The sequence below is a fragment of the Lissotriton vulgaris genome, chromosome 8, assembly GCF_964263255.1.
Source record: "Lissotriton vulgaris chromosome 8, aLisVul1.2, whole genome shotgun sequence".
NCBI classification, from domain to species: domain Eukaryota; kingdom Metazoa; phylum Chordata; class Amphibia; order Caudata; family Salamandridae; genus Lissotriton; species Lissotriton vulgaris.
Genome location: NC_141696.1, coordinates 531637567 through 531655353, shown reverse-complemented (window position 1 = coordinate 531655353; position 17787 = coordinate 531637567). Strand labels below are relative to the sequence as shown.

General features: G+C 44.5%; 1 protein-coding gene across 1 annotated transcript in view; it reads right to left on the bottom strand.

The window, feature by feature from the left end:
- The window catches only part of TUBGCP3 (tubulin gamma complex component 3), a 418028-nt gene that overhangs the window by 116782 nt on the left and 283459 nt on the right, over nucleotides 1-17787 (bottom strand). The window contains exons 12-14 of the mRNA XM_086934339.1: nucleotides 15128-15238; nucleotides 13360-13471; nucleotides 5038-5227 (exon numbers count right to left, since the gene is read on the bottom strand). Of these exons, the coding sequence (XP_086790465.1) occupies nucleotides 5038-5227; nucleotides 13360-13471; nucleotides 15128-15238 (413 nt within the window). The remainder of the gene's footprint in view (nucleotides 1-5037; nucleotides 5228-13359; nucleotides 13472-15127; nucleotides 15239-17787) is intronic.

The following is a 17787-nucleotide window of genomic DNA, read 5'->3' as shown; positions in this document are numbered from 1 at the left end:
CCTTGTAGGAGAGTAGGGTCTGCAATCCTATGATCACCCCAGATTTTTGCTTTTTGCTTCACTGGTTTACGACTTCTCTGGCTGTGGGCCTGCTAATCAGACCCCCAGCCTTGCTGTTCTCTCACTAAATTGACACGTGTACCTTAGGTGCATTTACCAATTGGTACTGGGCCACCTTATCAGACCCTGTAACTCAGGGCATAGGTGTACCCAGGGCCTACCAGGTGCTGCAGCATGTATTATGCCACCCCTGGCTGGCCATCTAAATCTGACACAACTGGCTGCACGACAGCTGGGGCAAGGTGGTTTAATCACCCTTTGCTTTAGATATAGTATACCTATATCTAACCCTAAAATGGACACATAGATTCCTATCAGTCACTCCTATGGCAGGCCTTGACAATCCTGAAGGCAGAGTGCTTGGAATCATGTGAGATGGTGCTCTGGCATGAGCTGAGCCCGTTTGCAGCTTGCGGAACCAAGTCCTAATAGCTGTTCCATGATAACGCATACCATATACTCCTAAGTGCATTATAATCCTCACGGTTATATGCCAACTCTGGTATCGCTTTATTAAAACATGTCGAGTAAGGTGTCATACGAATTGGAATACTAACCCCTCGCCAATTTTGGCGACTGGGTTAGCCTTCCACCCTTCTAGAGGGACACAACATGTATGTAACTGTGAACCCCGGTTAAAGTTAACTCAAGCCTCAGCATCACAAAATGGATGCTGCCACCACAGACACAAGTCGGACCTCCTGCTGCTGGGAGTCCTTCCAGCGAGGGAGGCCTGGACAAAGGGTTTCCTGTCAGGGGCGGTGCTAGCACCATCCCAGACAGGATTTTGTGTATCCTGGGTAGGCAGGGCTTTAGAGGAAGGTGACTGCAAGTGGCACTCCGGTGCTCACTATGCATCTGCCGGCTAGAACCAGTTCCAGGGGCACACCAGCCCCTGAGCTGGGGAAAGTCCGGCACGGGAGAGGGGTGTAACCACCCCCCTTCCTGGTCCCACCCATGGGCAGGACCTAGTCGCGTGCCAGCCCCCTTTTTTAGTATAAAGATAGGAGCAGGCCCCCTTCCAAATTAGATCCTCTTTGAATCCTGAAACTACTTTCTACGAAAGGAACTCAAGACTTCTTCCTAAGATTTCTCCCTTGTGACTAAGGAGTAGTCACCCTGCACCCGCAGGCACCATCTAAGAACACTGCGGTTTGCTGCACGTCCTTCCTCCGGAATCCGACCGACCAGCACGACGAGACCCGGCTTCCCTGGCACCTCTGACCTCTACCTACATCATCAGCCCAGCTGAGATCCGTGGGTGTGACGAGACCTCGAGGGACCGGCCATCTTCAGAACTGCACGACGCTTATCCAGCACGACCGCCGAGGGATCCTCGAGTGAGTGCTTTGGGGTTCGAGAAGCCCTAACCCTGAGCAGCTCCAGCACCGAAGTCCAGCCCCCCAGCATCCACCAGATCTGCGTCGGGCCCTTCTGCTCTTTGCTGCTCACCGCGTTGTCCGGCTACTTGCCTGCTGGCTTGTGGCCCTCTTGACGACGCTCCACGACGACAACACCGCTGGTCTGGTTGCTCCAGACTGGCCCTTGCTCCCCTCCAACAGAGGAGCACCCCGGACCCTCCTGGTCCACTCCAGACGCCATTTTAAGTCCACCGCGTGGGCTTGCATTTGCCAAGACTTGTTGCCCCAATCCTGGGTCCAGCGACGTCGACAGCAGATACCTTCGTGGGACAGCTCGCACCTCCATCCTGGTCGCCGACAACGCCTCCTGGTCCGTGAGACTGCAGAGCCCAGCGTCGCCCACTCACCTGGTCGAGGTGACTCCATCCGGTGCCATCCTGGTGCCCATCTGATCACTGGCTAGTGATTCAGGACTTGGTCCCCTCTGCTTACAGGTATCCTCCATCATCGATCCAGGCTTGGATCCCTCTGAATCTCTTCACTGGTCGCCTGCCAGCAACTTCTTCTTTCAGGCTCCATAGACTGCAACAAGGATTCCCGACGTCTTTCCAGACCTATGCAGCCGCAGCCCCTGGGCTAGGTAACCTCAGCATTTCGGTGCTCCAGCATAGCCTCACTATCCAAGGGTCCAGATCCTTTTTCGTTTCAGCTCTACCTAGTCGGATTCGGCCGATAACACTAACTTTACGAAATCTAGCATCCATAGACTTTGTCCCGCATCCCGCGTGAGAGTGCACACTCTGCACCCGATCTCCCTAGGCCTCCTGCTAGTAATCTGAAGGTTCAGTAGTCCAGTCCTAGCGATCCTAAAGTCTATTAGAGTAGTACTTACCTGCTAGTAATTTCGCTTTCCACTTTTGTAGTATATGGTTTTTCGTGCCCCTCGGGCATTTGTGTAAATTGTGCAACTTGAAGTAATTTCGTAAGAGCTTTGTATTGTGCTTAGCACCCTGTCCTCATCAAGAGTCCAGGGTTGTTGTGTTCTAAATAAATATCCTTTTATTTTCATAACAACTTGTGTGGTGTCCTTTCACTTGGTGTTCAAGGGGTATATGTGATGGTATAACAGCTGGCTTAACACGCCCTCTAGAGTTTAGCCTAAAGACTGCTCTTATCCATGCTACTAGGATAGCTGGTCTACGGTTGACTTACAACCAATCATCAATAAGGGTTGTTTGGACTGATACAAAGTGCTCACTAGAATAGTGAACATTATATATCAGGCCAACTTCTCACATACCTTCAGAGTGCATAACCAGTGATCGGAAGCTGTACATGGGGCCAAACTCCAGGCCACAGCGTGAACAGGTAAAGCAGAGCAGGAAGACGTGTAGACGACGTGTTGACCAAGCAGAAGCATGTAATTTAGAGCGATGTTGGAATCAACCTTTGGTAAGTAAAGTTAAGTATTTGGCGGGCTTTAAGCTCCTTTTAATATTTTTTGCTCTCTGCAAGCGAACCAAAAATAATGGTCCTATAAAGGGTCAGGGTTGGCACACTCAGATCGTCAGGCCAGGTTCGGGGAACCCTCAAAACGATCCCTTAGTTTAAGTTGAAAAACAAAGGCAAAAAATGTGTAGGATTTGTGAGTCTGAATTTTGACTTCTGAATCCCTGAAACCTAAAATGGGAGCCGGGGACCACAGTACGAGGGTTGGTATCATGGTCCCAGCTTCCAAGACAACATGGCAGGCGCTGATAACTAGAACGCTTCAATTTCAGCGTTTTTCAGTGTTTGAGCCATCACTTAGACAAAATGGAATTCAAAACTAAACAACGTTTTGACCTCAAAAATACAAACGGATGGGTCCTCATCGAGACAAGGGACAGGGCAAATTTGAAGTAGAAACCCATGAGAGAAAACAGAGCTTACAGTCAAAAACATGCTATGTATGTTGCTACTAAAAAGATGCCCGTGTGATGTTTTCTAGTTCAGCATAATGTAGTCATCTAAATCTCTTTAACAATAGGAACAATACAATAAGTCCTGCAAAAAAAAAAAAAAAGAACTAAAGTGCCAAATGTAGTGATATGCAAGCGGGCACACAAAAAGACACCTTACCCATCAGTTTTAAAGAGTTAAACAGACTATAAGGAAAACTATCAATCAAAAATGTAAATACCTGTTTTTAGGGGGATTACCTGGTATATAGTAGCTTCCAGTCTGCTTTGTGGTCCTGACCAAAGGCAAAGAAGTAAGAAACGCAAGTGAGCTGGATTAGGGGCTCTCTTTGCAAACTTACTCAGAGGTCTGCCAGGAACAGATTCTTGGACCACTGCACTACCAAAGTTCTAGTACTTTTAGTAACATTATTAAGCAGGAATAGTGTAGTGAGAAATAAAAGATGAGAACTATGCCGACCTCTATGGCCATCACAACCCCCTGCCTCAGTCACCTATAATCCGTTTTGTATCGGACTTACGCCTCAGCAGTCTATCATTGACTGAGAAAGAGATATTGGAAGAGGACCTTACATCTGATGAGGTAACAGCCCTTTGTCACCTGTGATCTGGAAAAATACCAGGTCCCAGCGAGTTTCATGGTGAACTCTTGGAATTAATCATGTCCAAACTCAGTGACCCCCCGGAAACAGTCCTGAAGGAGGCAGTCAGAATCAGGCGGTCACCTACCGGCTTGCGAAAGGCAGATAAAGTGGTACTTTTTAAGACAAGGAAGCTCCCAGACCATTGCTCCTCTTACCGACCTATTTCTCGCTTAAATACCGAGGTTAAAATCAAAGCCAAGGCCTTGACAGACCGATTACTTAGGGTGGTACCTTCATTGATCCATCTTTATAAGGCTGGCTTCCTGCCCTGAAGTTCCATTAGGCTTCACATTAGAAAACAGTACAATGCACTAGCTCTGGCTGACAGACTGCTACGATACTACTAGCGGATATAGAAAAGTCATTTGATTCGTGTCTCACTGACATTGGTCAGACTTTTCCTGCAAAAACTACAGGAATGGTTAAAGGAGACTGGCACTGTACCTCCGAGAGACGAAGGATTATCCCTCTGAAGGGTATGCTCCACCAAAAGGGGAATGATTCTGCAAATATTTGCGGTTCAAAAAGGTACATTATTGACAGAGCAGCAAGCTGAATGCCAAGTTGGTGCCTGGTGTTTTGGTCTCATGGCGGACAAAAATAATAAAATAGAGAATCTGGAAAAACACAATTTTTCGAAACCAATCTAAAAAGAAATGGCACTATAATGCAGCGCTTCAACATTGCTAAGTGTTCAAATATGTGATAAGAATATGTATTGGAGACTAGTTTGAGCCAGAATGAAATCGATTTCAAAAAGTAATACCAAATCTTGAATTATAAATTTGACAAACCAATGACTGTTTATTAAAGAAAAACCTAGAACCGTTCCATGTTCTAGAAAACGACAAAACAAAAATCAAATCTGGGTTTTGTTTACATCATAAACATGCCTTACCCACAGCCCTAATTTCAAAACTGGTTTAGCAGTTTAGCTGAAAAAGAAAGAAAAAAAGCAGTGTGTTCCAGCTCTACTCGTTAGAAATAACGTACAATTTAAGGTTTCCTTACTTGAGCAAGTCCATTAAGTGCCGTATGAAATCTCCTTGACCCAAAAGTAAATACCGCCTCATGGCTTGCATGTGCTCTAGCAAATTGTAGTTCTTGTTAAGTACATCCAAAAGATATTTGCTGGTCTCAAAATAGGCAGCATCAATTTTGCCTTGAAAAACATTTTCAAAATCTGTCAACAAGTCCGCCGCTGAAAAATAGACACAAATACATATTAAGAGGCCATTTTGTGGAGCAGAAAAAATATTCATCAATTACATGTAACAGAGTTGGGATGAAACAATATTAAATAGGCAAACAAAATTTTCATTGAAACATTTTAGCAAGAAAGCAAATAAATAGCTAAGCCGACTTCTGAGTGACACCCCCATTCCCTTTTATTACCCCCCAAAAAAAAGACTGCAGTTGAACATCTCAAATCTTGTTTAACAGAAGCAGGAGCTCTAGAATTTCTTCTGCAACATATCCGTCACGTTAGCAGCAGTACAGCGGTGACATGTTTATCAAAAGTGTAGGAATGTATATATTCCCAGGGTAAGGGGCAAGAGGGAGTCACAAACATCCCCAGAGGCTTTTGGCACTCGTTTTGCACATTACAGCCTCTTGGTTAAGAAACGCAGGTATTAATGTGCAAATTAACCTTACAATCACAACACCATAGTTTAAGGTGAAGTTAGTGAAGGGATGTTTCTACATTGAAAGGATATTCATATAAAGAAAAAGTGGATGTATGACGTTACAACGCATACTTTTTCAACGCACACCATTACAACGCATTTTTTTCAACGCAGGATCCTTTACAATGAAAGCCTTTACAACGCATGACATTACATAGCAGATGCTATTACAACGCATGCCATTACAACGTAAGTCTAGGTAAGTATATTATTTTTTTAACAAATGTAACTAATAAATATTTACTTAATTTTATTTATTAAATTAATTTTTTATTAATATAATTGTTAGTGTATTTATATATATTTTTTTAAATAGTGTAGGTGTTTAAAAATAATATACAAAATCCAGTTAGTGTAAAACCCAAACCCAGCCCTGAACCCTAAAAATACCCCTGTAACCCATAACCCAAACCTGAACCTGAACCCTAAAAATACCCCTGTAACCCATAACCCAAACCCAGCCCTGAACCCTAAAAATACCCCTGTACCCCATAACCCAAACCCAGCCCTGAACCCTAAAAATACCCCTGTACCCCATAACCCAAACCCAGCCCTGAACCCTAAAAATACCCTTGTACCCCATTCCCAAACCCAGCCCTGAACCCTAAATACCCCTGTACCCAATAACCCAAACCCAGCCCTGAACCCTAAAAATACCCCTGTACCCCATAACCCAAACCCAGCCCTGAACCCTAAAAATACCCCTGTACCCCATAACCCAAACCCAGCCTTGAACCCTAAACCCAAAAAATACCCCTGTACCCCATAACCCAAACCCAGCCCTGAACCCTAAAAATACCCCTGTACCCCATAACCCAAACCCAGCCCTGAAGCCTAAAAATACCCCTGTACCCCATAACCTAAACCTAGCCCTGAAGCCTAAAAATACTTCTGTACCCCATAAAATTACTTACATTAATTTATTTAATTAATTTTGTTTAAAAAAAAAAAAGATACTTACGTTGTAATGGCATGCGTTGTAATAGCATCTGCTATGTAATGTCTTGCGTTGTAAAGGCATTCGTTGTAAAGGATCCTGCGTTGTAATGGTGTGCGTTGAAAACGTATGCGTTGTAAAAGTTGCGTTGAAACGGTTGCATACCAGAAAAAGTATATAATAATATGAAGTTTGCAGATATCTTGTCCTTGTGATTTTGTGAGCGGCTAAGTTCATTACAAATCTTAACAGAAATTTGCAATACATTATTTCCCTTCTTGTGAATCCGGTCCAAAGCCAATATTCGCGACAACACTTAAAAGCATATTTGCAGATGCACACATTATTAAATTGTTATTGTATTTTTCAGACTGATAAGAAAAATTTGTAGGACAAGTTAAGAAACCTACGTTTGATTCATTGTGTCACTTTTTGGTGGCGCTGTGGAGCACCCAAAAGATGTGTGCGTATCTAGACAGACCTTTCTTCAGATTAAACAAAGTCATATTTTCCTGACAATTTGTGGACGAGATTTGAAAAGAAATGGTACAGACGTGTAACTAATGAAGTTTCTGCACTACATTTTGTTTTTATGTCACGGTTTATCGTATATCAGGTGCAAAACGTTTTTGTACCAGGCAGAGGTGTGGCACCTTATGAAGTATAATTGGAATTCTGGGACTGGTGCTCAAGTAAAGGAGAATGCATGGTAGTTGGGAGACAGATGATAACATGTCATGTTCAAGTGTGCAAGCTAAATGGGGTTGACACATGGAGCTGTATCCCCTTCAGTGTCCCTGAAGATGCCTCCATACAGTTATCCCTTGGCGTAGCCCTTGATTTTGGAGCACCACCCACGGGCCCTCTCAGGGTATATCCCCAGACAGAGCCTAGAGTCTCCATGAGAGAGGATACCTCAGTGTGTCAATGCCCTTCTTCAGTGTAAAGCTGGAGGTTGAGGTAGAGCATGTGGTAACTAGTTCCCAGGTAGGTGAAGACCAGCTATCCACACCGTGAATCATGGAGGCAGTTTCCTAATGATTCTAGACGGCTCGCAGGAGGACTGCGAGAGATAAATAAATGTCTCCAGTAGATGAGGTGTCAATAGAGGATTTGCCGAATAATCAATGCTGGCTGTTGGAGAGTGTGAGCAAAAGTATAGAACTCAAAGAAAATACAGACATTAAGCCAAGTGTGTTCAGCATATAGGAGAATCTGTAATGGAGAGGTTTTTTAAGTAAGGAACTTTCACAAGTAATTTAACATAATTTCAAAGTGAAAAACAAAACGTTTGTGCACTGATCTTGTAGTAGAACTGGCACATGATACTGAAGTAGTAATCGGACTTAGTTTATTTTTTTTGCAAATTTCACCCGAGTGGGCTGAGTAGGCTCAGACGTGAGTCCCAGGCTCTCCACATCACTGAAGTCAAACTATCCAGGCTGAAGAAGGCTGATAGCCAGACCCCGGTCCTTGGATGCTTGATTCCGGTCTAGGGAAGACATGGCTTGGTTGTTCAGGCTGGACTGTTCCCATGAGGCACAGGGTCAAGGCTGATTTGCATATAGCCATTGTAGGAAGGGGGAGGCTCTAGTTGGCGCCGTGTAGCACTAGCGACAAGCAGGAACTCTCTCTTCCTCGTCAGGGCTGAGGGTTACCTTCCAGACAACCTCTGCTTACCCTCTAGGTAGTGTGGCTTAAGCAGTCTTAGGCTAATCTTTGGGGCACATAGGGTTAAACATTTGCAATATCACACCATCACAACCAACCCACCACACAATGACACCAAACTGTATTTGCAAAAATATATATCTTTATATAAATTTCAAGCAGGCTTGCAAATACAGTTGTCAAATTTTCAATAGCGGTTCCAGTGTACTTAAGTTCAGGTTGCCACAGTTCTCTTTTAGCAATAAGCAATCTTTTGGGCCTTCTGCCCAGGTTCGACAAGGTTCAGTGTCTCGTAGCGCCTCAATGCGCTCTCTGCGTGGGCCTCGAGGGCCAGGAGCTGTGCGAGCCTCGGTTTCAGAGGCGGCTCGCGTTTGGGAGCAGATAGCGCGGTGCGAGCTGGAGTTGCAGGCCGCTCGCACCGTGAGGATACAACACAGTACCTTTCAAATTCTTGTGGAGCGGGCGGCTTCCAGGGGAGCTGTCCCACGTCGCGTTGCTTTTCCGGGGTCGCTGTTCGCTGCGGCTCGCAGCCGGGCAGGTCACGGGTCATCCGGGGCGGCGGTGCTCTGTGGCGGCAGGCTCCTTTCCTCGTCGTTCGCTCCGACCCTGGAGGCGGCGGCGGTGTGGTGGCGGCAAGTGGCAGTACGGTCCCCAAGTGCAGGACGTACCCAGCCAAAGTACCGGTTGCAGCTGTGCGCTCACAGCTGAGCTGTCGGGCAGGCTACCGACCAGAGGGGGTTATCACAGGGCAGCTGTCCGTCTTCGCAGGTGGATTGACGGCTCGAAGCGCAGTCAATTCGGGAGCTTGGACCGGACGGGTCCTCCTTCACTTTGCTCTCGGGCTCCCGGTGCAGATGCGGTCACGGTGTTCGTGCCAGCGGCGGCTGGACCTCACGTTGCTCTCGCTGTTGCTTTGGGCCCCGGTCACGATGTTCGGGGGGATGTCGATGCCTTGGTTACGGGGAGCGTGGCAAGCTTGCCCAGCGCTCCCAGACCCCTCTGTCAGTACTGCAGCGATAAGCAGCACACACAGTCGCTTTCTTCAGGATGTAGCGCCCACTGGTCCTGGGGCGCTGGTCAGGGGGCAAGTTCAACAGCAAGCCCTTGGAGATCTTTCAGCAGAGTTTGGCACAAAGTTTCTCAAAGTAAAAGTCGTCTTGTAGTCTTTCCTTTTCCTCTCCTTCTGCAGCAAGGCACCAGACACAGGCAAGAGACAGCACTCTTCCTTGTCCTTCCCGGTCCTTCTCGTCGGGTAGAGTTCCTTCTGTAGCCCAAACAGGATCTAATTTACAAGGAGCAAGGCTCCTTCTTTTATACTGCATTTCTTTTGTTCTCGCAGGCCAGGGGGGCCTTTGCATAGCCACTTTCAGTCCTTGAGTACTCCGGTGGGTGTAATCCGGCTTCTGCTTTCAGTGTGAGGGGCAGGCGCATCAGACGCCCCACAGGAGGTGGAGCCAGCATTGTGCGGACAGGGGCAGCCAGAGTACCTTGTTGATGGGGCTTCGCACTTCCTGGGCCAGGTGTCGGCTGAGTCATCAGTCGCTCCCCAGGAGGGTGGAGCCAGCATTGTGGTGGCAGAGCACAGCAAGATCCAGAGTCAAGAGCCACTCCTACCTCCCACTAAGGTGTAATCTGCGCATTCACCACCTGTCATCCCCCAGCCCTGTCACTCACACATCCCAGACAGTCAGATACACATACCAGCAGAGGCGGGCTGAAATGGTTAGGCAAGCAAATGCTAACTTTCTAAAAGTAGCATTTGCAAACACAGGATATTAAAATAAACTTTACTAAAAGAAATATTTTATTATTCTGAGTTCAGGCATACTAAACATGACTCTCTACCATGCTCCCTGAGCCTGCTGGGATTATAGAGTAATAATTCCAGCAGCCCATTCTGGCCTAAAAGGAGCAGGTAGCCTTCAATAGTGAAATACGAATTTAGTTGTAAGTCACTACTAGGACATGCCATACACATCCGGGCTTGTCCTACCTTACACCTACAATGCACCCTGCCCGCAGGCCTACCATAGGGGTGACTAATATGCAGTCAAGGGAAGGTTCAGGGGCTGGCAAGTGGTTGCACTTGCCCAGCCGACATGACAGTACGAGACTGCACGCGGGTTCTGCGGTGGCAGTCCCCAGACACATCTTACGGCTGCTTCTGTGGGTGGCGCAACCAGCGCTGCAGGCCCACTAGCAGTATTGGCATTCACAAGCCCTGGCACTCCTAGTGCACTTTACTAGGGACTAACAGTAAATCCAATGCACCAATCATGGATACCAATCACATGTACAATTTTCAGTAGGGAGCACTTGCACTGCGGCACGGGTCGGCCGTGGCGCAGTGCCCTGAGTATCGGAAAACCAGCAAAACATCGGAGGCACACCAGCAAAAAGTGGAAGGGAAACTCACGCCAAGGTGCCAGGTCTAACAGCCATTGTCTGACCTAGGGTGGTGTGGAGTGCAAAAAAACGATGGATTTAGGCCCAGATCTTTGTACTGGGGTGAATGCAAGACATTGTTCTGCATTCTGTCCATCACCTGTGTTTTTTGCAAATTAGTTTATTTACAGGCAGGGTTCCTGGATCTATTAAAATTGACGGTAACAAAATATGAAGCAATGTTGCAGGCTTGACCAAAGCTTTTGGGAATATGAACGCACAGCAAAAATATACTTCAGAACTTTAAATCATATTGGTCTTATTTTAGCTATATTTTTTTACCTAATGAAAAAGAATGATCCAGATTTTGTGTGTACAGCATTGTGTTCCTTAAGCAAGGTATTTGAAATCAATTAGGTGTTTACAATTGTTACAGTTTAGTGATAGACAAAGTAGAGGCAATAGGATTGACATACGTTCACTTACTGCCATATACAAAATAGCTCGGCATTCTAGTTTACTAAATATGGATTGATCAGGACTAAGATTCATTTACACTTTGCTATGCTGAGACAGCGAGACATCACTACATGTGTTATCTTACAGGGTCCTGAATTAAAAATTGGAAAGACTGACATTATCTACTCAGTTCAATTTTGGCATCATTCACTCAAGCATGCTGGATTGTCGAACTTCTGCAAAAAAAAATGCAAAAATCCTTTGGGCTTTGTAATTCACAAACATCTTTAACTACACTAACAAACTCTGAGGCAAAAAAATACCCAATATCAACTCAAACTCCTATGAGGGGTAAAACTAATATCCCTTAAATTGACTTTTAAAACAGTTATTGAGGATGTACTATGGAAATACTCAGAGACCAAAGCCACGTTGCTCCTCCAAAGACTTTCTAGAAGGTTTTCACACCTTCCAGAGGAAGGGCTTCAAGTATAAAAAAAATGTGACCCTTAGACACACTTTTTAGGTTTACTTCTAGACTTGCAGTAAGGACTCAAAGGACTGCCTGCTGCTTTTACCTGCTGTGTATTCCACAAGAATGATTTGCTGTACTGGAAGGACTGTTTTGCTGCCTGGAGCCTTCCTTGAACTCTTAGCGACCAGACCTGCTGTTTGAGCTCTGCATCTTCACCTGAACCCAGGACTGTCAGAGTGACTCCATGGGCTAGTTTGCTGGCCTCCTGTTCAGAGCCACAGGGACGCAAAAGGCTTGCACCATCTTGAACCTGCCCCTGGACCCAGCCTCGTGAGCCTTGAATCTCCCCAAGTGGTGACCCTTGGTTGTGGTGTTAATGGTTCCTAGATAGACAAAATCCAAAACAGAGGACTTAATTTTTTGGCCTAAAAACTACTCTGAAAACCAGGAGGAGACCGGGACCAACCTGCTAGTCTTTCTGCCCAAGATCAATCACAGATAGGCCTCACTTCACAGCAGCTCCTGCTACGTTCTAGTCTACAGCAGCAAATCCAGTTTAGCGGTCCTTCGCCAAAGGGGTATCCAAGTCCCTGAAACGGTCTTCAGATTCCTACCTCATACCACAGGAGATTTGCAACTTCCAAAAAAGAAACTACGTCCAAAAGTAGAAATCTTCACTGCGCTTCATCCAGTGGCAACGCTCCCTCTACGGACACCATCTGCAGCCTTGTTTAGCTGAACTTTACATTCTGAGAACATTCTCAAAATTTCTTTTAAGTCTGAAGGTAAGCGCTGACCAGGCCCAATCCACTTCTTGTATACTTCTTGCACTGCATCACGGTCAGCAATATTTTTTTTACTTTGATCTGGTCTCGCGTGACTAAATGTCCGCAGTTGGTGCTTTTATCTTTTAGGTCCTAGTTTTTGCTAAAAACTATCAAAAATCATTACTTCAGCTCTACTGCTTGAATTTGTATTGTTTTGGTGTCAAATAATATATATTAAAATGTAATTTGTAAATTGGTGTGGGATTTTTCTTGTGTTGGGGTTTCACTTTGTCGTTTGTGTGCTGCATACATGATTTACATATTGCCTCTAAGTTAAGCTTGTCTGCTTTTTATTCCAAGGTGAAGCATAGGTTAATTCAGTGACTTGTGGTAGTTCACTTTGACAGATTGTGGCTTTTGCTTGACCAGGGCTCACTTCTCAGGTAACCAACATCCCAATTTCTCACATACACCTACAGCCTGAGATTTAAACATTAACTTGTGCCTTTCCCACGACGTGTGGCAGATATCGGAGGTGTGAAGACCTTTAAAAATGAGGCAGAGCACTCTCACCTCACTGGTTCAAGTTCAGTTATTTTAGAATGAGATGGGCGTGTTAAAGTGTGCACGGTCTGGGCCTTTTCAACCTGTCAGGCCTTGCACTGCTATGGTACAGTTACTGCAGGACCCCACTTCAACGACAGGGATTGATTAAAGCATATGAATCTATGCAAGTTCTAATGCTCGAAGAAAGTACAGCATAAGGAAGGCTCAGTTTATCATTTATTCCCACAAAAGTACATGTGCAATATCTAAATGTATGTCAATATTGTGTTATTCATCTCTGTTTCATGAAGAAAAGAGTGTAGCAGGCTAGTAATGCATTACTTTAAACGGTAACCTAATTCGATAAATTCTTGTGAAAATGTTTAACATTCGCATTTCTCCTACCATCCTTTAGAGACTCTTCCGAAGATTTGGTAAAAGCTATCATCTTAGCAGCATGGGTCTGATCATGACAAACCTGATGCAAGAAGTTGATGGACTTTCCAATTAGAAGTACCTGAGAGAAAGCAAAGGGTAGGGTTAACATATTTTACTATGAAAACCAGGTATAAATAACTCAACAATATAAAACAGTCCTCTGAACGAAACTGCTACTAAAAGCCTTTTTAAATGTAATATTACATTCGTTATCACAATAAATAAACTGAGGTTAATCAACTGGGAACTCCCTTCTTGGAACCCACCAGCGCTACTGCAGCACCTTACCTTCAGGTTGTGCACCCCTAACAAATTATTTAAACTAAGCTTATCCTTCACAAGTTAGAAATGCATCAGGCAGATAGGAACTATAAAAATGCTTTCAAATATGCAAGGAAGCACGTGTGAAAATGATCCCTTTGATCTAATAAAAATGGATAGGGGGAAGGAACATAAAGGAAGAGGAAATCCACGTTGTGCCCTGCCACTTAACACTTCACAACATACTTAACACAGTTCGCATCCAAAGAAATAAGATTCTTCTTTAGCAAATCGAGAGAAGACATTTATGGTGTGCAATGCAACCAATGTTTGAAACTCTATGGAGACCGAGCTCAGAGTTATTTTAATCCTAAACGTTAAATTCATGCTTGAAAATTAAGAATTAGGATTTGTGGAGTTTCGAGAAAAGAAATTCCACAATTTCAAACACAAAAGTACATCCACCTGACCGACTTCTCTATATGAAAAAGTCAGCATTGGTGGAGGAAACACTTGTGAACTCCTACAAAAGTGCAAGGTAGTAGATATTCATGAAGACATTTTCAATAAAGCTACTTAGGTTCAAAGATCTCCTAAAGCAATTTCTGCAACAGGCAGGACTAGCTGCGTTTCCACGGAAAGGATGAACACACCATATTTAAAGAGGTTTGTTTAGGAACTGACGTCTCTACAGGACAGAATTGACCCATAGAGAAACAAATTTGCAGAAAAGTGCAAAACTCACTGCAAACTCTGATTATTATTGCAAGAGTTTTTCTGGAAAGCTACAAATATTGTAGATTCTAAAATGTAACCCTCTAAAACTCATTTGCAGAACAAAACAGAATACGAGGCCCAATGTAGACTTTTCTTTTTTTTTTTTAAATGAGCACCTGAATTATAAACTGACTGGTTTTACCAACTCCTCCATGATAAGTGAATTTGCAATTATGAGATCTCGCTTATCCACTATCTCCGATTCAGCAATTTCCTCTGCTAAGTTACTGAACCTTTTTTTACCCCGTAGTTTGTTAATTATTTACTCACTTCTTCTACTACTATAGTTTTACATTACTTTCAAATATGGTTATTGTTCCATGTGCACTTCTTAAGTATGGAATTGTTACTAGTGTATTCACCCCTTGTGAATTGTAGTGTTATATTGACTGTTTAAAAGTACTTTGAAAGAAATCAGCTGCCAACCCACCCAACAACTCTTAGCAGCTAAAAGAGCTCTGAAAGACATCAATTCCCACAGATTAACAATTTCTTCTTTAAAAAATAAAAAGTTACTCAGTATAGGAGAATACAATCCTGGGAAACCCGAAAATGAAAGAAATCCGAAGTATTTTAATCTCTTGGCAATGCAAGTTTAACACAGATCAGTGTCTTGCTTTGTGATCTTAGTGCATGTTTCCTAGGAAATAAGCAGCCGATTCTCCAAAAGATCATAGAACTGAGAACTTTGACATACCTTCTTGGACTGATCCATTGTAATGAAGGACGGAATCATTGATTTTCGCAACGTGTATTTGTCATGCCACAACCGGTCTGTTTTGACAGTAGGATCAGACGCTACAAAAAACTGAAAAGAAAATAGATTTTACAGTGGACAGTGCAAAGCATTTACTTTTTGAAGATTTACAGGTCTGGTGGATTGTAGTTCTTAAACACTACGTGATGCTTCAAGTAACTACAAGGCTAAGTTAAAGGCAAATGACGGTGCCAGCGAACACAGCAACTGACGTTTTCTAACCATGTACCACTTGTTTGCATCTATATTCATGCTTTTCCCTTTAAACTGACATGTGTTAATCTACTCCAGTAGTACTCCTAAGAGTAGTTTTATCCAAGCAGATCATAGCACATTAGGAGCTGTACAATAAGAAGTACCAAAATACACACAATAAGTCCATATAGTAAGGATAAATCAGCACAGGTTATCCGAAGTGAATGAACTTGCAAGGTCCATAACATTTTTCTGGTCTCATGCATGATTTTATTCTTTGAAAATGTCCAGGTTTTGATATATACAAAAACGGAAGCAGCCGACACGCGTTTAGTCCTTTGGACATTTTCAAGGCTAGATGTCTCGTCTGAAATATGCAGGAACAAGCTAGGGAGCAATTTCGGTGTTGCAAACCAAAAGACATTCAAAGATCGAGCTGGCCATGAAGACAATTGTGTCTCTAGGAGGAAGTATCCCCGGAAATTACAGGTGAGAAAGTAATACGTGTAGAAAACAGTCTACGGCCAAGAATGTGTGGCTGGGTCAATCACCCGGAACAACATTAGAAAGGCCTTGGTAAGCTTTACAGTGAATGAGCGTCTGGAGATCAGGCGAGGTCAATGACCGATGTGGTCATAGCACATTAGGAACTGGAAGAGAGCAGACAATAGAATGGTGATTGGAATGGCATGGGTGAGTGTTCTTGTAATACATTATACAGTCTGTATGTTAAAGCAATGCCAGGGCGCAGGAGTGTACATGTATGCACAGGTTATCAGACTACAGATTAATAAATTGGTAGGGCTGTGATGTGTTTTGTAATAAAAAGCAGCTCTGTTCCAAGTAAACAAAAAAGATCAAGGTTAGAATATAACTGACATACAGCGGCCTTATTGTTATTTTCCGCTCAATGTTTTTGATTTTCACCATTCCGACCAACAAAATAAGGTCAGAGAAATCTTTGCAATTTCACTTAACATTATGACCAAAAGGTAAGATAACTTCGATTAAAATGGAAATAGAACCTTGCAGTTTTTTGTTTGAAAAGTAATGAGAAAAATATATCCATCAATAAATACAATGAAAGCATGTAGTTTGTATCATATCAATCAAGGAAGTCCATCTCTCTGCGAGGTGTTAGAGTCGGTCTCGGGGTATGCAATCAATTGGGACAAGTCCGTACTCTATATTTTAAGTGGACGCCTCCACGACTGCCTAGGGGATGTAGGGTACGGATAGTAACAGATAGTTTTAGGTTTAAAGCATTTTTATTAAGACAAAAGAAACATGGGGAAGGGGAATAGGAGGTTAAGGTTACATACAGTATAGTAAGGAAGAAGCGCATCTCAGGAGCGTTGGCGAAAAGTAGTCCGGTGGTCCAGAAGAAAAATACAACAAATGTAAGGCAAATAAGCAATCTGTGTAACCCTCGCGTGCACCTCAACACCCCATCCAAAGCTGAGCGCGGGTAGCCATCAGCGATTCATCAAAGCACAACCCAGTCCCTCCGATCCCCCCACCCCCAATAAAGGAAAAAGAGAGAAAACAACACCCCAACTCCCCCGTCCAATGGCCCTGTGATAGGATAACCCGTCCCAAGCAGCCCACCCCCTAAGATCCTGTCCCCTGTGCAGTCTAATCCACCGGGGTAGCCGGTGGCGTCAGCCTAAGAAGTCGAAGGTACCTCGGGCAGGTGAGCTCCTGTAATTCCGTGGACAGTAGTGCTAGGAAGGGTTGCCATAGCTCCTCAAATTGATCTACATCCCCAGCCACTGTAAGCGACATCTTCTCCATTCCCAACACCTGCCAGAGCCTATGTAACCAACCCGCAATGGAGGGGACAGTGGTGGTGCGCCAGTGGACAAGAATATTCTGGACCGCTGAGCCTAGCGCAATTGCAATCTGTCTACCCCTGCGGGACTTCAACGGGTACATTAGATCATTAGGAAGGCCTAACAAAACATACGCTGGGAAGCGCGGCAGCTCAATCTCAAAGTGCCTATCCACCTCATCCAAGACCTCCTTCCAGTAAGCGGTCAGCACCGGGCAAGCCCAAAGAATGTGTGAGAGGGTACCCTCCTGTCCGCATCCCCGCCAGCACCCCTTTTCAGTGTGTCTATGCATTTCATACAGCCTCTCCGGGGTGTAGTACCAATAAGTAGACACCTTAGTGAAGGTCTCCGTAAGTCCCGTGTGATATGCAGAGTGCCGCGCCCGATATGCAATTTTGTCCCACTCCTTATGGCTAAGTGTCCTACCCAATTCTCTGTGCCAGCGCTCCCTCCCCGGGTTATGATAGTGGAACGTCGGGGGCTGAAGGAATTTATACAAATCGGTAATTAGCTTAGCGTCCGAGGTCCGGGTCACCAACCACCGCTCATACGGTGTGATTTGGCGATCAGCGG